Here is a 26312-nt window from a genome sequence, read left to right as displayed (position 1 = left end):
CAGGGTTAATCATTCAATATCGCACCACCATATTTATTTCATTATTTCTTTATTATCAACTACCCTATTTATTTTATTATTATATACTGGGAAATGATAAATTCAAGGAATAATTTCACTTCTTCCAAAGAAATCAACTTTAAAAAATTGTGGATTTCCTTGGAAGAAATAAATTTTTCCTTTGATTTACCAATTCCCTTATATACTCCCTCTGTTCTTTTCTACGGAGTATTATTTACGAGTGTCACATTTTAATATTTACATTAGAATGTTTCCTTTTATATTGTATCATAAATGTCCTTAATATTTTGTCAAAAATCGTACAAGTGATTATTTTAATTAATTAAATACTCCCTCCGTCCCGGAATACTTGACCTGTTTTCCTTATCGGGCCGTCCCTTAATACTTGACTTGTTTCTAAAAATGGAAATATTCTAACAATATTATATTATTTCTCACTCCACCCCTATTGACCCACCTAACCCCTACTCTATACAAAAAATAATTAAAAATTCAACTCATACTCTCCCCCAACCCCACCATTTAACCCATCTCCCACTAACTACATTAAAATAATACCCCACTATCAACTACTACCTATTAAATTAAATAAGTCAATTCAAGTCCCTTAAACTCTGTGCCGGTCAAACCGGGTCGAGTATTCCGGGACGGAGGGAGTAAAAAAAAGGAGAAATCTTTATCAACATTAATTAGTTGTTAAATTGTCATGTGCATGATATCAAATGTAAATAATAAAAACCTACTCCGTTTCTTTTTGTTTGTTATGCATTCCTTTTAAGGTGTTACACAATGTTTATTACGTGGAAGAATATTTCCTTTTATAAACTTATTATACTATCATTTTTTGTGCCATCTTTTAATTTTAATTGGTCTAGTTTTTTCAACTCATTAAAGTTCATTACAATTTCCCAAGTGCCAACTAGCAATCTGTGTGCTTTTCCATTATTGGTTCATTTTATAAATAAAAAAATCTTATTGGTTGTTGTAATGATTAATGGATTGAGGTTTTACTTGAGTTTATTTTTTAATAAAAAGAAAAACAATCTTTAGTATACGTTAATAAACGTGCAAAAGTTCAAACGTAACAAACAAAAAGAAACGGAGGGATATATAAGGGAAGTGAGTACATAGAGAGTTAAATTGTGTGCATGATATCAGTAAAGAGAGTAATATTAAATTGTGTGCATGATACAAAACGTAAAAAGAGTAATATTAAACTAAATTTTTTAAATACTTATTTAGGTCAAGTGTAATCTCAAAAAAAAAATACATAGAGAGTATTTATTTCATGAGTTACTCAAGTCACATCCATCCTCGTGCTTAAAATAATTTTTAATGTCCTTCTCTTCTATCGCATCATACCAATAAATCACCTCACACCTGTCATCTACTTATCTTACGATCACAAACCATATGGCCATTAAAATTTTAAATAAAAAGATGTTCAAATTGTAAGTTATCATGTACATAGAAAATCAACATAAAAATAATAATTAATAAATAAAAAAAAAAAAATTAGGTTAATTGGTACGGAGTACTCCGTATTTTCTTTATATAAATACAAGGGCTCTCTTTGGTGTAAAGAATGAACAAGAAAGAGAATTTTGCTTAACAATTTCCTACTATTTTACTTCTCTCTTGCTCTATTTTTTTTTTCTAAAGGCAACAGAAATGGAGACTATGGAAGCATGGATTGCTGAACTGGTAAGAGCTTTACATCATTATCGATCAGTTACTTTCTGTGTCCAAAATCAGTTGTCTTATTAAGAGTTTAAATTATTTTTATAAATGTATTGTTAGTTATGGACTATAAAATGTTGTGAATTATTATCTTTTTAAAACCATTGTTGATTGCTACCCACTCCCCTTTTTATAGTGACTTTAACGTTATATTTGAGTATTTGTCGTTTATTTTCTTACTTCATACGTAGTAATACATATGAAAAAAAAAAACTATAACAAAGTTGCGGGTACTTAAGGGGGTATATTTTTATTTTGTACGAAAGTGTTATCGATCAAGGATTTGTTATGTTCGACTTATTTTGTATTATATCATATAAATATGTTAAGATAATTTCAGTTAAAATATAAGTTCAGCAAAAATAGGTTTTTTCAGATAATTTTCACACACAAATAAGTTTTATTCAAATAAAAATAATTATTTTCCGGATAAAATAAGTTCAGATAAATTTAGTTAAGTTCAAATAATATAAGTTCAGACAAAATAATTCTAATATAACATAGTCTTTTATTTTTAATTACATGCATAATTAAATAGGGAAATATGACGTTATTTTAAGGCTAATTAAAGTCATCAAAAAAGGTGAGTAGGTAGCAATCGACAATGTTTTTTTTTAAATTCATCGGAGGATTAAAATCTAAATAAAGAAAAACAGCCACACAAACAAAATAAAACCAGAAGGCGTGGGATGGCCACGCCTATACTGTCCTCATTAATTATTCTACGTACCAATTAAGTTCTACCGGTGCAATATGAAATACTACGTACTGTTGCTCGATTCCCTTCTCGATCTATACAAGTATCGATATGTTGAGTGGTGCCATGATTTGCAAGCCAATTTACTGTTCGATTCTCTTCTCTGTAGACATGGAGTATCTTCACCGTCCATTCCGGACAGTCAATCATCAATGTAATACTCCTGAAAAATGTAGTAAGTAACAAAGTCATTTTCTAGAATGTGGTACGTAGTATTTTCCCTGTTGAGGCACGTAGAACTCTAGCCATCAGATCTAACCTATCCAATTGTGTATAATTCTTCTCACCTTTCTCTTTCTCGCATAACTTTCTTATCCTTTCTTACATGAGCCTATATAAGCATTTTTTTTGGGGATACAAATGAACATGTAAATCAGCTTTAGCTGAGCTGAGTGGGTGAAAATTTCCGTTATGTGATCGATCACATCAAATAGTTTTATTAGGACATGTATCAAGTTTCCTTATGTTGCTTTGTATGTCTGTATCTTCCATTTCTAGCTTTCAACCTCTAAAAATTAATTATTATGTGCATTTGGACACACCGTATATCTAAATAAACTTTATGTCAATTGGTGAACACTATCTGAAAGAGTTTAATTGCTTGCATTTCTCATGGGGCTTACTATTTACCGCACCATATTACTCAAAACCGCCCTAATATTTTACCCATATACCCCCTTTATTTACCCCCTCATTTTAGCATTAACCATTATCCTTTACCTTTTCCCTTTTTACCGCCCACCCTAAACATAATGTGAAATAATTTTTACATGGCCGAGACTACCGGTGGAACATCAAATTCACAAGAGGACTTTTTTCGGAAAAAAATATTCAGAAACTTATGCATTTCTAGTTTGTACCATGGTACAGACTTATGAAGTTTAAGCCTGTACCATGGTACAGACTTATGAGTTTTGAGCTCCGACCATGGTATAGACTTATGTAGTTTAAGCTCGTACCATGGAAGGAGCTTAAACTTCATAAGTGTATACCATGGTCGGAGCTCAAAACTCATAAGTCTATACTATTTAATGTTTTGATTTGTTGTTGAATTTGATGTAATTTGTTTCAGAGAAAAGATTAAGAGACTTATGCATCTTAAGCTTGTACCATGGTACAGACTTATGAATTTTAAGCTCGTACCATGGCAGGAGCTTAAAATGCATAAGTCTATGCCATGGTGTGAGCTTAAAATGCATAAGTCTATGCCATGGTGTGAGCTTAAAATGCATAAGTCGCTACCATGGTGTAAACTTAAAATGCATAAGTTTGTGGAATCAAAATTAAATTAGTATTTTTTTAATTTATTGATTAATGTACTTATTGACAAATAAAATTGCTTGGTTTAAATAATTTTTTTTATGGGTGTATGGTGGTGGTTTGGATGAAGATACTTTCTCTCTTCAAAATAAATGGGGTAATTAATTTGGGAGAAAAGTTTCATTATATAAGGATATTAAAGTAAAATAGGGGGCGGTTTTGAGTAATGTGGGGCGGCTTTTAGCGCTCCACTTTCTCATTCATCTCGTAGCATAATATACAGCATATACACGTTAGTCTAGGCTGAAATCTAGGAACTAAATTAGGAGTAACTAGATTTTAACCCGTGCGATGCACGGATTCTATTAAATTTTTATGTTTAAATAAAAATCCTATGTATATACCATTTTTATATATTAGATTAGATTAGTTTTTTATTTTTCATTGGATTTCATTTTAGATTTTTTTTATTATGAAAGTGTTTGTTTTTGGATGAAATTGTATATGCGTAATATTAAAAAATAATTAATAAAAAAATCTACGTGAAAGTTAATAATTTCTTTACGTGACACTCGTTTTTTTTAATTCAAAATTAATTTTGAAATCTTATTTTTCATTGGCCGAAACCATTAGAATTTTCTATGTGGCGCTCTAATATTGGATTAATATTTGATTTTAAATTGAATTTTATTTAATTTATTTTAGATTATTGTTTGATTTTGGATGAATTTTATTTAGATTTATTTTTTAATTATTAGAGTGTTTGATTTTAGACGGAGTTGTATATATATTAGTAATTAATTAATTAATTAATTAAAAATATCTACGTGACACCTAATTAATTATCTACGTGGAAATCGATTATTTTTTAATTATTAGAGTGTTTTATTTTCGATGGAGTTGTATATATTAGTAATTAATTAATTAATTAAAATATCTACGTGGCACCTAATTAATTATCTACGTGTCACTTGCTTTTTAAATTCAAAAATAAATTAGAAATATTATTTTCCATTGGCCGAAACCATTAGTAATCCTAGGTGGCGGCGTGGCGCTCTAATATTTCAGCAAATATTCGTCCATTGGCCGAAGCCATTAGATTTTTCTACGTGGCGCTCTAACATTGGATTAATGTTTGATTTTAAATTGAATTTTATTTATTTTATTTTAGATTATTGTTTGATTTTGGATGAATTTTATTTTAGATTTATTTTTTAATTATTAGAGTGTTTGATTTTAGATGGAGTTGTATATATTAGTAATTAATTAATTAATTAAAATATCTATGTGGCACCTAATTAATTATCTACGCGACAATCGATTATTTTTTAATTATTAGAGTGTTTGATTTTCGATGGAGTTGTATATATTAATAATTAATTAATTAAAATATCTACGTGGCACTTGGTTTTTTTAATTCAAAAATAAATTAGAAATCTTATTTTTCATTGGCCGAAACCATTAGTAATCTTAGGTGGCGCTCTAATCTTTCAGCAAATATGCCTCCTTTATATATGTATATTAGATTAGCTACAAAGGTGGAACTAATATTCCTGAGATTATGCTAAGATTATGCTAACCGTATGCTAAACGGTCACTTGCCTAATGTACAAATATTTTATTGTTTAAAATATTTACATATATTCTACCACACCCCTTCAGTCGGAAAGGGAGGTTTACGAACGTTTAGACTGTCCCGGAAATCTTCAAATAGGACTTGGGGTAGTCCTTTTGTGAAAACATCGGCAATTTGATATCGGGATGGGACATGACGCACACGAACCTGTCCACGTGCTACTTTTTCACGAACAAAATGAATGTCCATTTCAATGTGCTTGGTTCGCTGATGTTGCACTGGATTTCCTGAAAGATAAATGGCACTCACATTATCACAATAAACCAAAGTTGCTTTAGGAACGGGACAATGTAGTTCCAAGAGTAAGTTACGGATCCAGCATGATTCGGAAACAACATTTGAAACCCCCCGATATTCCGCTTCTGCACTTGAGCGGGAAAGAGTCGGTTGTCGCTTGGATGACCAAGAGATCAAATTGTCTCCCAAAAACACACAATACCCTGACGTTGAACGTCGAGTATCCGGGCATCCCCCCCAATCGGCATCAGTGTAAGTGATCAAATCAGTGATGGACGATGGATAGAGATGCAAACCATAATCCAGAGTACCTTGAATATACCGAATGATTCGCTTAAGAGCAAGCATATGCGTGTCTCGTGGAGCATGCATATGAAGACAAATCTGTTGCACAGCATAAGAAATATCTGGTCGGGTAAAAGTGAGATACTGAAGTGCACCTGCAAGGCTTCGGAAGTGAGTAGGATCCTCACAAGGTTCACCAGAGGCGGCACTGACTTTCGGTTTGGTGTCAACCGGAGTGATGGATGACTTACAAGAGGACATGCCCGCACGGTCAACGATATCCTCAGCATATTTCCGCTGTGAAAGAAACATACCACCTTTATGTCGAGTCACAGCGATGCCAAGAAAATAATTCAATGGACCTAAGTCCTTCATTGCAAATTCAGAGCCAAGAAGATTCATAATTGAACAACGGAGTACATCAGATGAAGCAGTAAGAATAATATCATCCACATATAAGAGAATGTAAGCCATATCGTTCCCCTTGTGATAGATGAACAAGGAGTTGCCAGACCTGCTATTAGAGAAACCAATGGAAGAAACATAATCAGCAAATCTTTTATACCAAGCTCTAGGGGCCTGCTTAAGCCCATATAAGGACTTCCGCAACAAACAAACATAATCTGGATATGTGGGGTCTCGAAAACCCATTGGTTGATGCATGTACACCGTTTCCTTGAGCTCGCCATGAAGAAATGCATTTTTGACATCCAATTGGTGAATGGGCCAATTCTTAGATAAAGATAGACTTAAGACAATGCGGATAGTTGCCGGTTTCACTACCGGGCTGAAAGTTTCTCCACAATCTATGCCAACCTGTTGAGTTTTTCCATCACCTACAAGATGGGCTTTATGCCTCTCAAAATCACCATTAGACTTTTCTTTATGCGTAAAAATCCACATAGAACGAATAACATTTACATTAGGAGGACGTGGTACCAAATCCCATGTCCTATTTTTAATGAGAGCATCATATTCGTCATCCATGGCCATTTTCCAATTCGGGTCACGTAGTGCATCCAAAGGCTTACGAGGGATAGGGGACCTCGAAACCGATGCATGTAGGTTAAACGGTCGTTTGGGCTTAAACACCCCATGTTGACTACGAGTGACCATGCGTGGTTGGGCTTTGGGCTGCTGTACAGTAGGTGAAGATGGGATATTTTGTGGGTGAGTTGGACTGGAGTCAGGCGGGCTTGGAGGAGTGGTTGGGGCCTGGTAGGTGGTCTGGCCCAAGGGAAGTTGCTGCTGAGGATTGTGGGCCTCTGTTGTACTCGGCCCAACAACAGGTGTAGGTGAATGGGCGAGATCAGAGGTTGTGGGAATTGGGTTTGTGTTTGGCTGTCGTTGTGGGCCAGTTTTGATGTGATGAACCAAGTAAGGAGAGAAACCCTCATCAAGGAAGTCATACGTGTTTGGAGTTTGGAGAACGGAAACGTAGACTCATCAAATAATACATGACGACAAATAATTAATTTATTTGAAGATAAATCAAAACATTTATACCCACGATGATTTGATGGATACCCCAAAAACACACAAGGAGTTGACCTAGGTTTCAACTTATGAATTGTAGTAGATGGAAATAAAGGATAACACAAACACCCAAAGACCCGAAGATGAGAATAAGATGGTTTTCTTTGGTAAAGGACTTCCAAAGGTGATTTATGACCCAATAACTTACTTGATATGATATTAAGGAGATAGGTTGCCATTTCTAATGCATGATGCCAAAATGATGAGGAAACCGAGGCATGAGCAAGAATCGTTCGGACAATATTATTTATTGAGCGAATTTTTCTTTCAGCCTTTCCGTTCTGAGATGATGTGCGAGGACACGAAAGACGAAAAGACATCCCATTTGTTTCACAAAGCTTCCCAAATTGACCGTTATCATATTCTTTCCCATTATCACATTGGACATTTTTAATTGGACGATTAAATTGAGTATGGATGTGGGCCTTAAATGCTAGGAATTTTGAGTAAACATTCGATTTCCTAGATAGAGGGTAGGTCCACAAATAATTGGTGAAATCATCCAAAAAAAGAACGTAATAACGATGCCCCATAGTACTCAAAACGGGTGATGTCCACAAATCACTATGAATAATGTCAAAAGGAAATAAAGTCCCGGAATTAGAATTCGCAAATGGCAACCTAACATGTTTACCAAGCACGCAAGAATGACAAATAGTAGAGGAACTAGAACTATTACATTCAATGATTTATTGTGCCTTAAAAAATTCAAAATAGAAGCTCCCGGATGACCCAAACGATCATGCCAAAGCGTAGAAGTCAAAGCAGCAAAATAAGGAGAATTTGTGATATTTTTGATGGTGGTCAAAGGATAGAGATCACCCCGACTATCACACCTCACGAGTGTCGTCCCCGTCCGAAATTCCTTCTCAGAAAACCCATAAGGATCAAATTCAACAGTCACAGAATTATCAGTTGTAAATTTACGAACCGATATTAAATTCTTTATGATTTTTGGTGCATGAAGAACATTGTTTAATGATAAAGGGGGGTTCGGGGGGGGGGGGGGTAATGTAGCATGACCACAACCACGAATTGGAATTGAATGACCACTACCAACAACAATACCATTATTATGATTGCTCAAATTAAAATAGGATGAGAGAGTACCGTTATTGGACGTCATATGGGATGTGGCTCCGGTATCCATATACCAATTTGGGTCGGGTTGGCTCATTGTCATGGTGTGCATAGCAGATTCAATATCAGTTGGAGTTGGAGCCCACTGCATCTTTGGGCCTGCTGCAAAGGCTTGTTGTGGTGGCCTGCTTCCCAGAATGCCCTGTTGGGCCATGTTCTTTGCTGGGCCAGAAGAGGGACGTGCCCACTGTGATGTGGGATAAGGGCATGGAGGTGCCCATTTTTGCATCCACCCCCACAGCCACGGTGGTGGAGCCTGCCACTGTCCTGCCGGAGCTTGCTGGTGGCCGGAGTTCCGACCGCCGCCGCCGCCGCCTCGCCGGTTGTCACCTCCCCTACCTCGGCCACCGCCATTCTTTTTCCCACCTCCAGTAGTCCGATTTTTGTTATGCTTACCCCTGTTATGATGTGAATGATTGGAAGTGTCAAGGGAAGAGTCATCAAACTCACGATGTGACGCGGCCACCATAGCTGCCGGTGGGTCGTCAATCATCTCGGCATAGGCTTTTTCTTCAAGGCGAAGACTGGAGCATGCTTCGGAGAATGGTGGGAGCGGATTACTTTGGCGTATGGAAGTGCCCACGTTTTTGTAAGCCTCGATGAGGCCAGCCACCAGTTGCAGAACGAGCCTGTTGTTGCTGACCGGAGCCCCTACACTCTTGAGTTGGTCGGCCAATGTCTTGAGTCGTCGACAATAGGCCGCAGCGGTTGGGTAATCACGCATTTTAACATGAGAAAAATCATGTTCCAATGCAACAATCCGAGAGTTTTTATTGTCAAGAAAAATGTTATGGAGACGATCCCAAGCCTCCTTTGCCGTGATATCCTCTTCTATGATGGTATGCAATAAGTCGGTAGAGATGGTTGCATACACCCATTGAAGAACCGTGGCATCCAAGGTGGACCACAACTCCTTCTCGTCATCGGTGGAAGGAGCCTGTTCCTTTCCGGTCGGCAGAATATGGGAAAGGACACGGTGAGAGCGTGCATGGAGTTTGAATAATTCGGCCCAAGCCGAATAATGATCCGTTTCCATCTCAAGAGTGATCGAGATATGATTCTTGATGTTGAAGACAGCCAAAGCCGGATGAAACTTGTTGTCTGCCATGGATGGAATGCACGAAAGAAGAAAAGAAACAGAGAAGGAAGAAGACTAGGGCAGCGGAAGAATATGGAGAGAAGGAACCCTAGTCCCTGATACCATGAACTATCACATGTAAGGAGAAAATAAGAGAGAGTGTATGATGCACCCGAATCCATCTAATATACTCTATTAAATCTCAAACTGATCTCTTTTACTATACATGTTCTCTTAAAGAGTAAGATCACTCTTATCAATAAGGAAAAAAAAGTTCACCACTCCTTCATTACCACTTTTTTACTCCTCGATCTGCATTATTTTCCGCACAAATAAAAGTTGTTTACAAAATATCATCCCACCCAAGAAAAGAAAAAAAATGTTCACCGCTCCAATTTCTACTTCACTACATCTAGACCTGTCAAAAATCAACCCGACCCGAAAAATCGACTCGAACCCGGCCCAAAAATACTGTGTTCTGAACAAGTTTTTTATGACATGTAACCCGATTTAATCCAAACCCGAGCAACCCGAAAAGTAATGGGTCAAAACCCGACCGAACCCGTTTTGGACCCGACCGATTGAAAATCATTCTATTTATAGTAATAAATGAGTCTGTGAGAAATTTTAAGCATAATAAACACGTTATTTTTACTATTGTTGTGTGTAATATTATTTTAATTTGAATTATACGCCATTTTATGGTTGAATTTAACTAAATATAAACATGTGTAGAAAATTTGTTAATTTAATTTTGTATATTTATCGCCTAAATTAATAAAAATATAATGCGCGTTTTAAAATCTCTCAACCTGTTGGCTCGACCCGAACCCGAAAGTTCTGGGTGTTGAACAAGCATTTGTAAACCCGAACCCGAAAATGACCGACTTGATTCAACTCGCCGAAAATAAATATTTACAGCCCGACCCGACCGACCCGTTTGACAGATCTAACTACGTACACGTACCCCACCCCATTTGACATCTCCTACAACGAACTATACATATTTAGATTTTTTTTGTTCATTTAAAGACTACACAAGTAACTTAAAGATTCATCGCATTTAATTATCAATAATATTTTTTTTACATTAACTTAAGAAAAAATAATAATAATAATTTTTGTACATATGTAAATATACGTTTTTTGTTTTTTTTGCTAAGCAAGTGTAGTATATATATATTAGTCTTATATGCACGCGATGCGTGCGAATATAAAAAAAGTAAATTTGATCTCCTTAAGCAAGCATAGTGTAAGATCAAGATCAAATCATCAATATTAACAAATAACACAAAAATTTGTTATTGATTGGGTTTGCTGAAGGTTTTGGGTTAATCGTTTTTTTTAAATGATTTTCCTGATTTGTTGAATTAAGTTTTTAAAATGAATTAATATCCAGCATTTTTTAAATCAGTATATAATCAGATTTTGAATTGAATTTAGTTGTGCAAGTGTAGAGGGTATATTAGTATTTTTGATTGGGGACACCAAAAGCGTGATTACGCAAATAACCCTCCCCTCTTCCCTTATGTAATAGAGATATATCAACAAGGGAAACAACAGATCATAATATACGTAAATATACCTTTTTTTTTGTTTAACGTCAATATACGTTCAAAAATTTAATAATAATAACGAAAATTTGATGATTTTAATTTTCTGGGAAATTTCAGAAATCTTTCTAATAATATAAAAATAATAAAAATATTTTGTAAATGAAAATTATTTTTAATAAATTTATTGAGAGAAAAATGATTTTTTAAAGTTTGCCGGGAAAAAAAAGTCTTGCCCGCATCTCAAAGTTATACTCCCTCCGTATTTTTTTAAGAGATACACTTGGTCGGGCACGGATATTAAGAAGAACAATTGAATGAAATAAAATATTAAAGCAAGTGGGGTTGGATAGATATTTTAATAATTAAACATGTGGGGACCAAGTCATTTTGGTGGGTGGAGGGTAGGGTGGGTTTATGAAATTATTTGTTTAATAGGATGATGGGTGATAGGGTATATTAGATGTATTATTTAATTAGATGGTGGGGTTGATAAGTTACTAAAAATAGCAAGTGTATCTCTTAAATAAATACGGCCGGATCGGAAAAGGCAAGTGTATCCCTTAAAAAAATACGGAGGGAGTATTACTATTGGTATATTTTTTTAATAAATTACTTTTGGTTAAAAATAGGATTATAAATTTTAAAATTACAATTTAAAATAAAGAAATTTGATTGGTCAAGAAGGTTGGCATGGACACGTGGCACACTCTTATTGGACATGATGACGCACCACTTAACCTGTGTTTTTGGTTATTTTTTTCGATTTTTCTAAACCAAGCACTGCGGTTTTTATTTGTTGGATTCATGCCATGACTTGAAACTCGATGTTTCAAAAAACAAATAATAAAAATCATGCAGCTTCCGATGCGTGTAGACCCAATCATGCTTCACGATTTCCCCACAATTTAATCCTCGTGAACTTTTATGGTTCTCCTAATTGATGTGGTTGGTGAATTATTTTTAACTCTAAGTCTCTAACATATTTTCCCTGCCCCACTAATAGGCCAGTGTGCTTTTATTTCTCTTGATCAATGTATGATAACGGTATAGGTCTAGATGTACATCTAGTACTACGTACTATATATGTATATAAATGATCCATGTACAAGTACATAGATAGTAATTGAAGTTAAAATCATGTGATATGAAGATACCATACCAATCTCGTTTGTAAATGACTGAATGAGTAATAAAGTGATAGAAAGGGTTATTGACACATTACCATAATAGTATAATGGCGGTACGTTCTCTAGTGTTCCCGATTCATATAATTTGCATTTTATGTGTCTCTTGAAAAATAGACAACCACAAGAGTCAATACAGACAAAAGTCAACTCCTAAATAGACCAAAGCAATTAGGTGGGGCTTATTAAAGGTCCTGACCCGATTATGAAATTATAGAGTCAGATCCGACCCATAGTATAAATGGGGCGGACTCTTACAGGATCAACACAATTTTGAAGTTAAATGGTCGAAGCGGGTTTTTGTTGAGCTCTCTGTCTCTTACTACTACCGTTTCAAAATAATTTTTACAGTTACTATTTGCACAAATATTAAGACATATGGAGTAATAGAGAATGTGTGTAAAAAGTGGGATATATAAAATAAAATATGGATAAAGTAAGATAGATAAGTAAAAAAGTAGGTGAGTAAAAGAAAAAAAATTAAATAAAGCAAGAGAAAGTTAGTGAAAAATTATAAATGTCGTGAGTTAAAAGAAGTAAGACAGTAAAGTTTCATGTTAAAAAATAGAAGTACAATGGTAAAAACATTACGTATAAAACATACGGAGTACTAAAAATAAAAAATATATAAAGATTATTTTGACAAGGAGGTAATATGGTGTTATAGGGGTCGTTGTCTTCTCTGACCATCACATACATGACGCAGCATAATATGAATGGATCACAATAATTGATTAATTACTGCCTAGAAAGTAGAAACTACGGTACATTTCCTCTACTACTAAAAAAAGCCGAAACTATAATTGAGATTTGCATTATTTATTTGGACCATTATACCCTTATTTGATTTATCATTTACAACTTTGCAATGTCACTATTGCAAACAACATGTGTATATGTATTAATTTGCATATGTCTTTATCAATGCTAAGTAGATGTAAGCAATTTTGACAGCGTATAGCTTGAACAAGCTTCACTCGACCATTTTTTACTATGGCCCTGTTTGGTAATCAGAGTTTAGCGGTTAGCTGTTTACTGTTTGGATTAGCAGTTAGCTGATTAACTTTTTGTTTAGCAGATTTGACTACTGATTTGACTAGCTATTTGCATAAATGTGTTTGGTAACACTTAGCTGATTTCTAAAAGCTGATAACTATTTTATTGTGTTAAATGACATTTATAGACATTGATTTTCAATAATATTAACATTTTTTTAATAATTAAGATAAATATTTTACTCGTAAATTTACGGAGTGTAACTTTGGGCAAAAAAAAAAAACTAGTGGTAAACCGGTAATACAACAAATGATTACATGATGTGCAGCTAGTTTATTGTATTTGTGGCATTTAGTAATTTATACTTCTCTGTATTAATTGAAAGCAAAGAAAAAAAATAACAAAATATCAAAAACTCCAAAAAAATCTCCGAAAGGAAAAAAAACCACCGTCCTTCTGCCTCTCCTTTGCTCCACTCAATTTGGGTTTCATTGTCAAAGATAAATAGTCTTGTCGTCTTCATTGCAGTTCACCAATTTTTTTTTCAAGGTCATTTTTAATACGGAGAACCATCTAATTTCTCTCTCAATCTTCAACGCTTTGTTCATCTATACCCTCTTTGTTTCAATGTTAAAAACAATTATTAATCTAAACTCACAATTAAAACTTACATTGAAGAAAATTTACAAAAACATATTAAGCGAAGTATCCGTATAAGAAGGATAAAGAAAAAAAATCAAGATCTATTAATGGAGGATACATGGTAGAGGAAAAGAGAATGAAGATGGGGATAAAAGTGACTTTTCACTTTTCAACTTCAATCCTCTGTTGGAAACGCTGCTCATAGCAACGTATTTGAAATTGGAGGATTAAGTCCAATCCACTCTTTCAATCCTCCTTTTACCAAACACCACTATTAGATAGTTTGACTAGTCAAACCTCTAATAGTGATTCAAACCTCTAATTTTCCTCCAAGACTCTATCTACCAAACATGGCCATAATACAGGTTAACCAAGCTTCTTTTGAATATGTACAAATTCAACTAACTTCTTTTGAATCCAACTTTTGGATGTATATGAAACCAAACTCTTTTTAATTAGGCATGCAACTACTTTTGTTGAATGTAATAATAACTAAACGTACGTATGTAAATATCCTATTCACCCGTAATAATATTTTGCATATATACAAATTCCAGTATCTTACTCAACGTGCAACACACATGCTCTTAACTAGGATACTCCTAAATATACCAAAAAGCTCCTAAATAGGCCAAGGACAACAATGGACCACAATAATTGGTGCCTAGAAACTACGGTATCATTTAGTGGGCCTCCCGTGTGAACCATCAATCTAACGGTGTGATTTAGTCTAACCGTTAAATTCCGAGCGTGATCAAAATTCTACAACCTGCCATACCCAATATATAGTTTAGCCATGATTTAACGAAATTCATCCAAATTTTTGTTATCGGTAGTACTGTTTTTGTGAAGAATCTAAGAGAGTTTGAGAATGCTAGAGAGAAAATAGTTGAAGAAAACTTGAATTTACTGATTAAGTTTCTTGGCTTGGAAGAAAAGCCAACATTGCTTTATATACAAGCAAGCAACGAACCCTAACTAACTTGCAACAAACTCACTAACAAACTTTTGTAAAATGAAAAATAATAAATATAAATATCATATATCCTATATACTCCCCCTTCAAGCTAGACTTTAGATACAAGTCCAAGCTTGGGCAGATAGAAACTGATGTCGAGAAGAAGCAAGTGGTTTAGTTAACAAATCTGCAAGTTGTAGGGCACCAGAAACATGAGCAGTTTCAATGAAACCATCATCTACTTGCTCACGAACATAATGCATATCCCTTTTCAAGTGTTTGGTCTTGTCATGAAACATGGGATTCTTGGCAAGATGTTCAGCAGAAGTATTGTCACATAATAACTTAACAGGCAATGAAATGTGAACCTGAAGGTCTTCAAGTAATCCCTGAATCCAAACAAGCTCACTGGCAGTTGCAGACATGCTTCTGTACTCTGCCTCAGCTGAAGATTTACTCACACTACGCTGCTTTTTAGTCTTCCAAGAAACCAAATTGTTGCCAAGGAAGACAGCATATGCACTTAAAGATCTGCTGCTGTATTGACAGGCACTCCAGTCAACATCACTGTAAGCACTTAACTCTGTATTAGAATCAGCTGTATACCATAAACCATTATCTATTGTACCCTTTAAGTACTTTAAGACATGAAGAGCAGCCTTGAGATGAGGAACTCTTGGAGAATGAACAAATTGACTGAGATGCTGCACACAGTAGGACAAATCAGGTCTTGTGATGCCTAGGTAAAGTAATCTACCAACAAGCCTTCTATATACATCAGGATCATCAAGCAAAACCCCATAAGAAATGGACAATTTTAGACCACATGAAAGAGGAGCTGGTGCAGGAGTACATTCTTCCATACCAGCATCAATTAGAATGTCCTGAATGTATTTTCTTTGAGAAAGAAAAATACCATTATCAGTTCTGTGGATTTCAATACCAAGTAAATAAGCAAGCAGACCAAGATCCTTGATTGTAAAAGCAGTGTCTAAAGCAACTTTCACTTCTTCAATTTGAGCCTTTGAAGTACCAGTAATCAATATATCATCCACATAAACCAAAATCACAAGAAATTCTGCATCATAAGTCCTTGTGAACAGAGAATAATCCTGCTTAGATTGCTGAAAGTTGAGAGAAATCAGAAATTTGTTCAATTCTTTGTTCCATTGCCTAGATGCTTGTCTCAAACCATATAAGGATCTCTTTAAGTTTACAAACTTGTCCAGGCTGAGCTTTAAGATAACCAGGAGGTGGCTTCATGTAAACCTCCTCATCAATATAGCCATGTAAAAAGGCATTATTGACATCCAGCTGATACAGTGGCCAACCTCTCACAGCAGCAAGTGCAATGACAATTCTCACAGTAGCTAATTTAGCAACAGGGGAAAAAGTCTGAGTAAAATCCTTTCCTTCCACTTGCTGATAACCAATTGCCACTAATCTAGCTTTATGCCTTTCTATAGTATAATCAAGATTGAGTTTGGTTCTGTAAACCCACTTAGAGCCAATTGCTTTCTTATCTTTGGGTAACTGAGTAAGTTCCCAAGTATCATTGCTCTCCAAAGCTTGGATTTCTTTATCCATAGCAGTTAACCAGTTAGCATCATGTTTAGCTTGATTGTAATGCTTGGGATCATTGGGAGACTGAAACACAGTGAAAGCTAATGATTCCCAAGTGTCAAAGCTATTAAGGGCCAAATCAGTTAACCAAAGGTCATCACAATCATTGTCAAGAGAGCAATCTTTTACAGTAAAAGAAACAGATTCAGAAGAAGAAGTGTCATGTCTGTGTGGAATATATGCTCCAACAAAGTCTTTGAGAGCAGTTGAAGGTTTAATTGTTCTGGAACTCTGTCTGGTAACAAGAGTTGGAACAATAGGTTGTATGATATTAGGAGATTGATTAAGTTGAGTATTAGGAGAAGTAATGTGAATTTCAGGTTCAGTATTGTGTGTTGAACCAGAACTATGAGAAGAAGAAGAAGAATTGGGAGCAAAATGTAAGGAATTTTGAGATGAATGTGGTGGAGAAGTGTTTAAGGATAAAAGTGGTGATTCAGTGTGAATATGATTCTGTATATCAGAAGAAAGATCAACATAATGAGAATTGGCTTCAGAACCAAAATGAACCGTTTGAACAGGTTTCAAAATATCAGGATTATGTGTAGGTTGAGATTTGTATGGAAATACATCCTCAAAGAAGATGACATCTCTAGAAACAAAGACAGTGTGTGTATCCATATCATAAAGCTTGAAAGCCCTATAACCAGCAGGATAGCCTAGGAAAATACACTTCCTAGTTCTAGAATCAAACTTATCTTTTTTGACTTGAGTGTTGTGAGCAAAACACAAACAGCCAAAGACCCTTAGTGTGTCATATACAGGAACACTCTGAAACATAACCTCAAATGGAGTTTTCCAATTCAACACCTTAACTGGAATTTTGTTTATCAAATGTGTGGCTGTAAGTATACATTCTCCCCAAAACTTCTTAGGCAATCCAGCATGAAATCTTAAGGCTCTAGCTATTTCAAGAAGACTCCTGTGTTTCCTCTCAACCCTATCATTCTGTTGAGGAACATAAGGAACACTTTTTTCATGTATGATACCTTTACTGGAAAACAAAACTCTGCAAGAATCTTTCACTACTTCAGTTCCATTGTCAGACCTTATTCTTTTTATTCTCTTGTGATATTGAGTGTCAACCATAGAGATAAAATCTGCCACCACCTTTTCTACTTGCATCTTATTGTGAAGCAAAAAAGTCTATGTAACTCTATGTGATCATCCAACACAGTCAAGAAATAAGGTACACCATCTAAATTTCTGACCCTATATGACCCCCATAAATCCAGATGAATCAGTTCAAAACATTCAGATGCTCTACTGTCACTCTTTTTGAATGGAAATCTATGATGCTTTGAATGAAAACAAACATCACAATTATATTCATTAAATCCTTTACAATATGCTTCATCAACATACTTCATTTTTGACAGAGAAGGGTGTCCTAATCTGGCATGTAAAAGATCTAATTTATTCCTATTGTCCATTTTGGACTGAAACATACTAGTAGCAGTCTTATTTGGCAACACACCAGTATTTACATGAGCATTATCATCCTGTACTACAGTAGCAGCTGTGTTTCCACTACACTTAAGATCTTGAAGATCTGTGTGTTTAGCAAAGTAGTAAAGACCTTGAGTCTTGTTTCCAGCACCAAGCATAGCTGAACTAGAAGGGTCCTGGAAAGAATACCCATCACCAGTAAATATAACATGAATACCAGTTTGTTCAATCAACCTACCAACAGACATTAGATTGTGTTTGAAACCTTTGACCAATAACACATTTGGCAATACCAGTTTATCACTAAGAACAACATCACCAATTGTGTCAACATTCAATTGTGTTCCATCAGGCAAGCCAACTCTAATTGTCTTTTGAAGTGGTCTCTTGTTTATCAAAATACTCTCATCATATGTCATGTGATCACAAGCTCCAGAGTCCACAATCCACAATCCACAATTAAGCATTTTATTCACAGTGCAGTTAAAAGAGTGAGAAATGATACCTGCATAGTTTGCATAAGAACCAGAAACTCCAGAAGTATCACCATACTGAACTTGCTTGCCTTTCATTGCTTTCAAAACCTCTTGGCAAATTGCATTGATCATTTCATTGTTCACAGAACCAGCAGAACCATTCAACTGATCATCAAGAGGATTATCTCCAACATCAGCAGCTGAGTTTACATTAGCAACAAGTCTGCTTCCATTTGCTTGATACTGTGATCCTTTTAAAGCCTTAATTGTGTTGTACCATTCAGGATAGCCTATGAGCTTGAAACATCAACATATCTTGTGCATTTTTTCTTTCTTTATTTCTTTCCAGTCTTTCTTTACACCAGCAAACCTCTGAGATTGATCACCTTTGTATGATTGAGCAGCCATAGCACTGCTACTCATAGCACTAGCCTCAACAGCTGCACCACTGACTTCTTTCTGCTTCTCTATTTGTTGAGTGATAGCAAAAACTCTGTTTATACTTGGTAAAGGATCCATGGATAGCACATTTGTCACAGTTCCTTCAAATCCTCCATTTAACCCTAACAAAAACTTCATCATTCTATCTTCTTCTTCAAACTCAGCTATTTTCTTCAAGATTTGGCAACTACAGCTGTTCAAAGCACCACAAACACAAGTAGGAAATTCCCTCAAACTCTGCATTTCTTCCCACAGCTTCTTCAACTTACCATAATAGGTAACAATAGTCATATTCTCCTGTTTTAAACTATCAATTTCCTTCTTCAGTTGATAGATCAAAGGTCCATTGGACTGTCCAAACCTCTCATTTAATTCCTTCCATAATTCTCCAGCATTATCAATGTATCCAAAATCATCTGCTAACTCATTGTTCATAGAGCTTAAAATCCAACTCACTACCATGAAATCAGCACGTTTCCACTTACAATAATCTTTGTGATTCACAGCAGGTTTGATAATTCCTCCATTCACAAAACCTTCTTTGTTCTTAGCTATCAATGCTCTCATAACATTCCTTTTCCATCGCAAGAAATTCGAACCATTGAAAACAGCAGAAACTAAAGAAGAAGTTGGACTGTCTGAATTAGCTATGAAATAAGGATCAAGATTACCTCCATTTTCACCATTGTTCTGGTAAGAATCTTGATGAGTTTCAAAGCTATCAGTCGCCATTGTATCAACAATCAATCAAATACAATCACAATCGCAGATTCGAAATCGCAAAATTGTGCAAGAAACTTCGCAATTGCAAGAAGTTTCGCAGCAATCCAAGCAATTCGTGCAGTATTGATTCACTAAATCGAAAACCTAAATCTCGAAAATGAGATTTAGCTCTGATACCATGAAGAATCTAAGAGAGTTTGAGAATGCTAGAGAGAAAATAGTTGAAGAAAACTTGAATTTACTGATTAAGTTTCTTGGCTTGGAAGAAAAACCAACATTGCTTTATATACAAGCAAGCAACTAACCCTAACTAACTTGCAACAAACTCACTAACAAACTTTTGTAAAATGAAAAATAATAAATATAAATATCATATATCCTATATTTTGTTATGATTTTTACAATTTACCTAATTTTAGATGACTTTTAATCAATTTTTATTATCTTTTATATATTATGAAAGATATTATATGTAAGGGGTTACAAATAAATAATAATTACCAGTATATTTTTTATTTTTTGAAAATAAAGATATAACAAAAATTAGGATAGTATAATTACCAGTATATATTAGAAGTAATTTGTAGAAGGTTAACATCTGTGATTTAATTTAACATCAAGGTGACTTTTTAAAAACATTATTTTTAGGGCAATTTTACTCACATAAACACCTGCCTTACAATATTAAGTACATGTTTGCCGTATTACTCCCTCTGCATTTATTTAAAGGATACACTTGCCTTTTCTGACCGTATTTATTTAAGAGATCCACCTGCCGTTTTTAGTAACTTATCAACCCTACCATCTAATTAAATAATATATCTACACCCCCACTCCCACTCCCTAAAATGACATGATCCTCACTTATTTTTCTTATTAAAATATCTACTCAACCCCACTTGTTTTATTACTTTATTTCATTCAATTCTTTTTCTTAATACCCGTGCCCGGCTAAGTATATCTCTTAAATAAATACGGATGGAGTATAGAGAGTGTGTAAAAAATAACGACACGTTAGCACATCCATTATTGTCACCTTTTTTTATTTATATTTAGTTTTTAAATTTTTTATAGATAAGGAGAAAAACATTAGAGCAACTCTAACGGCAACATTTGAGGACTTGCTTGTAATTTCCAAAACTTTAAAATAATTAGCTAAATCATTGGAGAAATTTTGTTAAATTAGAAAATAACTTTTTTCCTAATTATTTAGAATGTAATTATATAAACGTAAGAATATAATAAAACATTGAGTTAAAAAAAAATCAAGCTATTTGCTAACAATTGGGACATACCACCAAGCTATAATGGTACTCCGTATTAGCTAATTAACCATTAAATATACTCTTAGGAGACACTCCTCAAATAGTCGTCTTTTAAAATTGAAAGTAAAAGCTAGCGGACTATTACGAGACTGAATTGAATTCATTACTCGTGTATTACTTGATTGCATGCAGGAAATTGATGTAGATCCAATCTTTAGCAACCCTTACCACCAAAGTGATACCATGGATGAACAATTACTTGCTGTTACGAGCGATACCGCCTCTCCTCAAGAAGATTTTGATTGCGATCTGATTGAACAATTTATACTATCACCTCCTCATCATCATTTATCCGATTTCAACGACGACGACAACAACAACGATGATAATGATGGCGTAAGCTTCAATGTTCAGGAGAGTCCGCCATTGATGAAGCAGAAGAAAGAGACGAAGAAGAAGCAAGCAGTAAGTAGTGTGAACACAACAAAGAGGAGACGACAACCAAGACAAGTACAAGATCACATTATGGCCGAGAGGAAACGTCGGGAATTACTCGGCCAGTTGTTCATTTCACTCTCTACTATCATTCCTGGCCTTAAGAAGGTACTCCTTATAATATCTATCTATCTACTACAGTACTACTTACTATTTGCACTTATTATTTGCACGGACTCCGGTGCAATATTTGACCGTTAATATATCCAATTCTATATGGTAAAAAATTATAAAAATTTGATATTTATAAAATACATTTTGAGACGAATCTAACAAGATATTTCATGATAATTTTTTATAGGATATAATAGGGAGAATTTATGGTCAAAGTTTTGATTTTTAGACACATTTTTCAAAGCGTAAAGATCTTTTTGAAACGAAGGTTGTATATACTAAAAGAGACACCAGGAATAACACGTGTCAATTCCTGGTGCGATAATGTAATTAACTACTCGACCCGGTTTGACCGGCACAGAGTTTAAGGGACTTGAATTGACTTATTTAATTTAATAGGTAGTAGTTGATAGTGGGGTATTATTTTAATGTAGTTAGCGGGAGGTGGGTTAAGAGGTGGGGTTGGGGGAGAGTAGGGGTTGAATTTTTAATTATTTTTTGTATGGAGTAGGGGGTAGGTGGGTTAATAGGGGTGGAGTGAGAAATAATATAATATTGTTAGAATATTTCAATTTTTAGAAACAGGTAAAGTATTAAGGGACGGCCCGATAAGGAAAACAGGTCAAGTATTCCGGGACGGAGGGAGTACATATTATTAATGTTTTATATATTGTACCTTTGGTTGAATTATGACTGTGAAATCAAAAATTCAGAATTTTGGGGTTGACTTTACTATGTGCTTAAATTAGCACATGAGATTCATATCGTAAAGTCAATGCCAAAAGTGTCAACGTTCATACTTCGATCAGAAGTGAAGTATATTACTACATAATATAACATAAATTTTGTATATGGTAGTTAATTGCAATACTTTTTTATATACAAAATTTTTTACACGCACTAGGAGTACAATAAATGTATTGTACGTCAGTTTAACTTTATCAATATCTTGGTAAGTCTTAATATGATTTGATTTACTTTTATATTATAATTTGGTTTTGATGGGTAAACATTTTAAAGGATACTCCCATAATTAGTGACTTTAAAGAGATAATTTTTATTAAATCAAAATTTTTTATTATTAAAAGATAGATAATTTTAACATTATTGGGATAATTTGTAAACATCTAGCTAACTTTTATTATAATGTATAATATTTATTGTACACCACTTTTAAATAATAGCGATGCGTGTTTGATTACAATGTAGTTTTTGACCAACTAATGTTCTGTTCTGTTCAACTTATTAAAAATAAGTCCAGATAAGTTCAGTTAAGTTAAGATAAGTTAAGATAATATAAGTTCAGCAAATATAATTTTTTCAGATATTTTCACACACAAATAAGTTTATTTCAGACAAAATATGTTTTTTCAAATAAAATAAGTTCAATTAATTTCAGATAAGTTCAGATAATATAAGTCCATTAGAACGGAACCTAAATTGCGTTTTAAGAGATCGATATTTGAGCAATTTTATATACTTGGTATACAGATTGACAAAACAACGGTGTTAGGAGAGGCAATCAAACATATGAGGCAACTTCAAGAAAAAGTAAATGTACTTGAAGAAATAGCAGCAGAGAGGACTGTGGAGTCATTTGTGATCGACTATTCTGCAAGCGGTGGTAGTAGTGGTGGTGGTGGTGGCGCTGATGGCGGCGGTGGTGGTAGTGATCGATCACTACCGGCAATCGAAGTTAAGACGGCAACCAACACGGTTCTCTTAAGAATCTGCTGTGATAAACATAATGGGTTATTGACCAAGTTATTCACTGAGTTGGAGAAGCATCATTATTTGAGCATTACTAATTTAACCGTTATACCATTCTCGAGCTTCGCCTTAGAAGTTACCATTGTGGCACAGGTAATTACTAATTAGTGTTCATTCGTTTCTTATTAGTTGGCATAATTTAATTTTGACACCATTTACACAACTGCTTTGATTTTCTTTTGTGCTTTATACTTAAGAAAAAACATAATAATGTGGAGCCTTATTAGATTTGTCTCAATGAATATTTTTAAATTTATTTTTTTTACAAACTTTTATAAAATGCGGTTTTACATAAAAGACTGCCATGGTGTCATATAGGTTAAGCAATAAAACCAATTAGTTAAGCACTGAAACCAATTAATTAAGCAATTGAATTAATTAGTTAACCAATGAAACTAATTAGTTAATCATTGAACCAATTAGTTAAGCAATGAAACCAATTATTTAAGCAATCAAAGTGGTCTTTTCGATAAGACGGTCTTACACAAAAGTTAACGCAATTTTTTTTATAATTTTTTCATATCCATAATTGATGATATAATATTAGAAATCGTATATTGACAAACGTGAATAAATAATTGTGTCATCTAAAAAAGAACGGCAGAAGTAATATATATATCCAAATTCGGGGCGAGTTCTGGGTGGATAGGTTTCAGTCTCTTCCCAATTGTTGTTGCGGGGGATCGAACACAGGTTGTCATTAAAGAATTTGTATCTTTAACGACAACCTAATTATGACGGGTTAAAAATTCCGTCGCAAAAGGCTTTTGCGACAGGGCTACAACCAAAAAAAGATGGGAACAACCGTCGCAAATGTCTTTAATGACGGGTTAACGACGGGATTTTCCATTAACGACGGCCCCTTTGTATGACGGGTTCACGACAGGAAATCCCGTCATTAATCAATGATTATTGGCCTTTAGCGACGTGATTTCCTGTCGTTAATGGTACAATTTTTTGTAGTGTCCCTACCAAGTTCAGCCTCAAATTACCACTGAACCAACAAGCAATTGGTTAAGAAGTAATATATATCATCCATTCCAAAAGTTGAAACTACACTAAATATTAACATGCTAAATTCAATTTAATTTGCAGATGGAAGATGGCTTCAACAGGAATGTGAATGATTTTGTTACAATTCTTCAATCTGCCCTTCGATCGCCCTGAATATGAATCGAAACAAGATGATCATTGTTCTTGGATAGTTGGATTGAACTTATTATGTTCAAATTGTCATTCCAAATTAAACTTATTATGTGCGTGAACTTAATTATTATTGTTAATCTGTTTTAAGTTTGTATTATGGTTGGGAATATTGTTGTTGGGAATATTGTTGTTGATTTGATTTAATACGTACTACGAATGAAGTTACATGGACTTGTAATTTGTTTTTCATAACCAGTTTGATGTCAAATGTTTAGTTCGTTGGATTTTTTATGTAATACGTAGTATTCTTCTTTTAATGAAATAACTAGTGTGTGGTCCGGGCGATGCCCCGGTTGTTACATTGAATAATTAAAATTTTAATTTTTCCTTGAGCTCAATATTTGACCAAAATATTTGCACTACAAGAATTTGTATCTTTAACGACAACCTAATTACGACGGGTCAAAAATCCCGTCGCAAAAGGCTTTTGCGATGGGGCAAACAACCAAACAATGACGGGAATAACCGTCGCAAATGTCTTTTACGGCGGATTTACGACGGATTTACGACGGGATTTCTATTAACGACGACCCCCTTTTATGACGGGTTCGCGACAGGAAATCCCGTCGTTAATCAACGATTATTGGCCTTTCGCGACGGGATTTCCCGTCGTTAATAGTACAATTTCTTGTAGTGTTGTATTCTATAGAATGAAAAACATTTGTTAAGTTCGTCAACTACACAGACACGCTATGTCATTTATCATGGCAAATAATTTTTCAATCATATCATCTTACAATTTGTATAATTTGTTTTCTCGTGAAACTAAGTGTGCCAAATTAATAAACACCAAATTAGATATATATGCAGCTATGTAGGGGAATCCTATAGTTAATGCTTATAAGACGTACTTATGACATCATGTTTGTTCAGGTTGTCATAATGCTTTAATTTTTTTTTCCCAAAATAGTCCATAGAAAAAAGAAAAAAAAGTCACATAAAAATTTAGTTGTTTTACACTTCATGGAATCATGTTAGCATTTATTTATAAATTAATGTGAAGAGATAAACCACAATTGATGGTTGGTTAAGATGGTAATGAGAGTTATCACCCACATTTGAGGTCTGGTGTTCGAATCTCATTGTATTGATTTTTTATTGTCCATTACATAACAATTGGTGAGTGGATGATGTGGCGTAATGAGAGAGTAATACGTTACGCGACACATATACATTTTTCACAACGCCTTTTAATATAAAATTAATGTGAAGAGATAAACCACAATTGATGGTTGGTTAAGATGGTAATGAGAGTTATCACCCACATTTGAGGTCTGGTGTTCGAATCTCATTGTATTGATTTTTTATTGTCCATTACATAACAATTGGTGAGTGGATGATATGGCGTAATGAGAGAGCAATACGCGACCCATATACATTTTTCACAACGCCTTTTAATATATTAGTATAGACTAGTATTAAGTAGTAAGCCCGAGCGATGACTTTTTCTAAAATAGTTTTTCTATTTTATATATTTGCCCATTTATCCTACTATTTAAGTCAATCTAGACTACCCTCAAAAACAAAATCATTCTAGACTATTTTTTCAAAACTAATCTATTTACACTATTTTATTATTGATACATTATTATTTTTAAGAACATATCTATTGTCCTACTTGACTCGGTAATATTAATTTTGCTCGTGTTCGACTCGAGCTCGTTATCATGAAAAATACATAATGCAATAATTTGCCGAGAATAATCCAAATCAAATACGTCCAA

General features: G+C 34.3%; 2 protein-coding genes across 4 annotated transcripts; one reads left to right on the top strand and one right to left on the bottom strand.

Moving 5' to 3' along the window:
- The first annotated feature begins 1537 nt into the window (after window positions 1-1537).
- LOC110779013 (transcription factor bHLH25-like) lies at window positions 1538-24889 on the top strand. Of its 3 annotated transcripts, none has more exons than XM_056840938.1 (5): window positions 1538-1725; window positions 2628-2693; window positions 21196-21606; window positions 23104-23475; window positions 24478-24889. In XM_056840938.1, the coding sequence occupies exons 1-5, from the start codon at window positions 1693-1695 to the stop codon at window positions 24547-24549; spliced, it is 954 nt and encodes a 317-aa protein (XP_056696916.1). In that variant the 5' UTR covers window positions 1538-1692; the 3' UTR covers window positions 24550-24889. The 3 variants fall into 3 exon arrangements, with proteins under 3 accessions (XP_056696916.1, XP_056696917.1, XP_056696918.1); XM_056840939.1 differs by having other exon boundaries at window positions 1539-1725; window positions 2628-2672; XM_056840940.1 differs by lacking the exon at window positions 2628-2693 and having other exon boundaries at window positions 1548-1725.
- LOC130470573 (uncharacterized) lies at window positions 18014-19409 on the bottom strand. Its single transcript, XM_056840941.1, has 2 exons — window positions 18604-19409; window positions 18014-18274 (listed from the first exon to the last, which is right to left on the bottom strand). Exon 1 carries the CDS (start codon window positions 19304-19306, stop codon window positions 18881-18883), a length of 426 nt encoding a protein of 141 aa, XP_056696919.1. The 5' UTR covers window positions 19307-19409; the 3' UTR covers window positions 18014-18274; window positions 18604-18880.
- Window positions 24890-26312: the final 1423 nt, after the last annotated feature.

Source organism: Spinacia oleracea, chromosome 3, assembly GCF_020520425.1.
Source record: "Spinacia oleracea cultivar Varoflay chromosome 3, BTI_SOV_V1, whole genome shotgun sequence".
In the NCBI taxonomy this organism is placed as follows: Eukaryota; Viridiplantae; Streptophyta; class Magnoliopsida; order Caryophyllales; family Amaranthaceae; genus Spinacia; species Spinacia oleracea.
This window is presented reverse-complemented; position numbering and strand designations above follow the sequence as displayed.

Coding starts and splice junctions, on each gene's coding strand:
- LOC110779013 (XM_056840938.1), top strand. CDS start 1,693: ATGGAGACTATGGAAGCATGGATTGCTGAACTG. Junction 2,694..21,195: donor TAATACTCCTGAAAAATGTA/GTAAGTAACAAA, acceptor GATTGCATGCAG/GAAATTGATGTAGATCCAAT. Junction 23,476..24,477: donor AAGTTACCATTGTGGCACAG/GTAATTACTAAT, acceptor TTTAATTTGCAG/ATGGAAGATGGCTTCAACAG.
- LOC130470573 (XM_056840941.1), bottom strand. CDS start 19,306: ATGACTATTGTTACCTATTATGGTAAGTTGAAGAAGCTGTGGGAAGAA.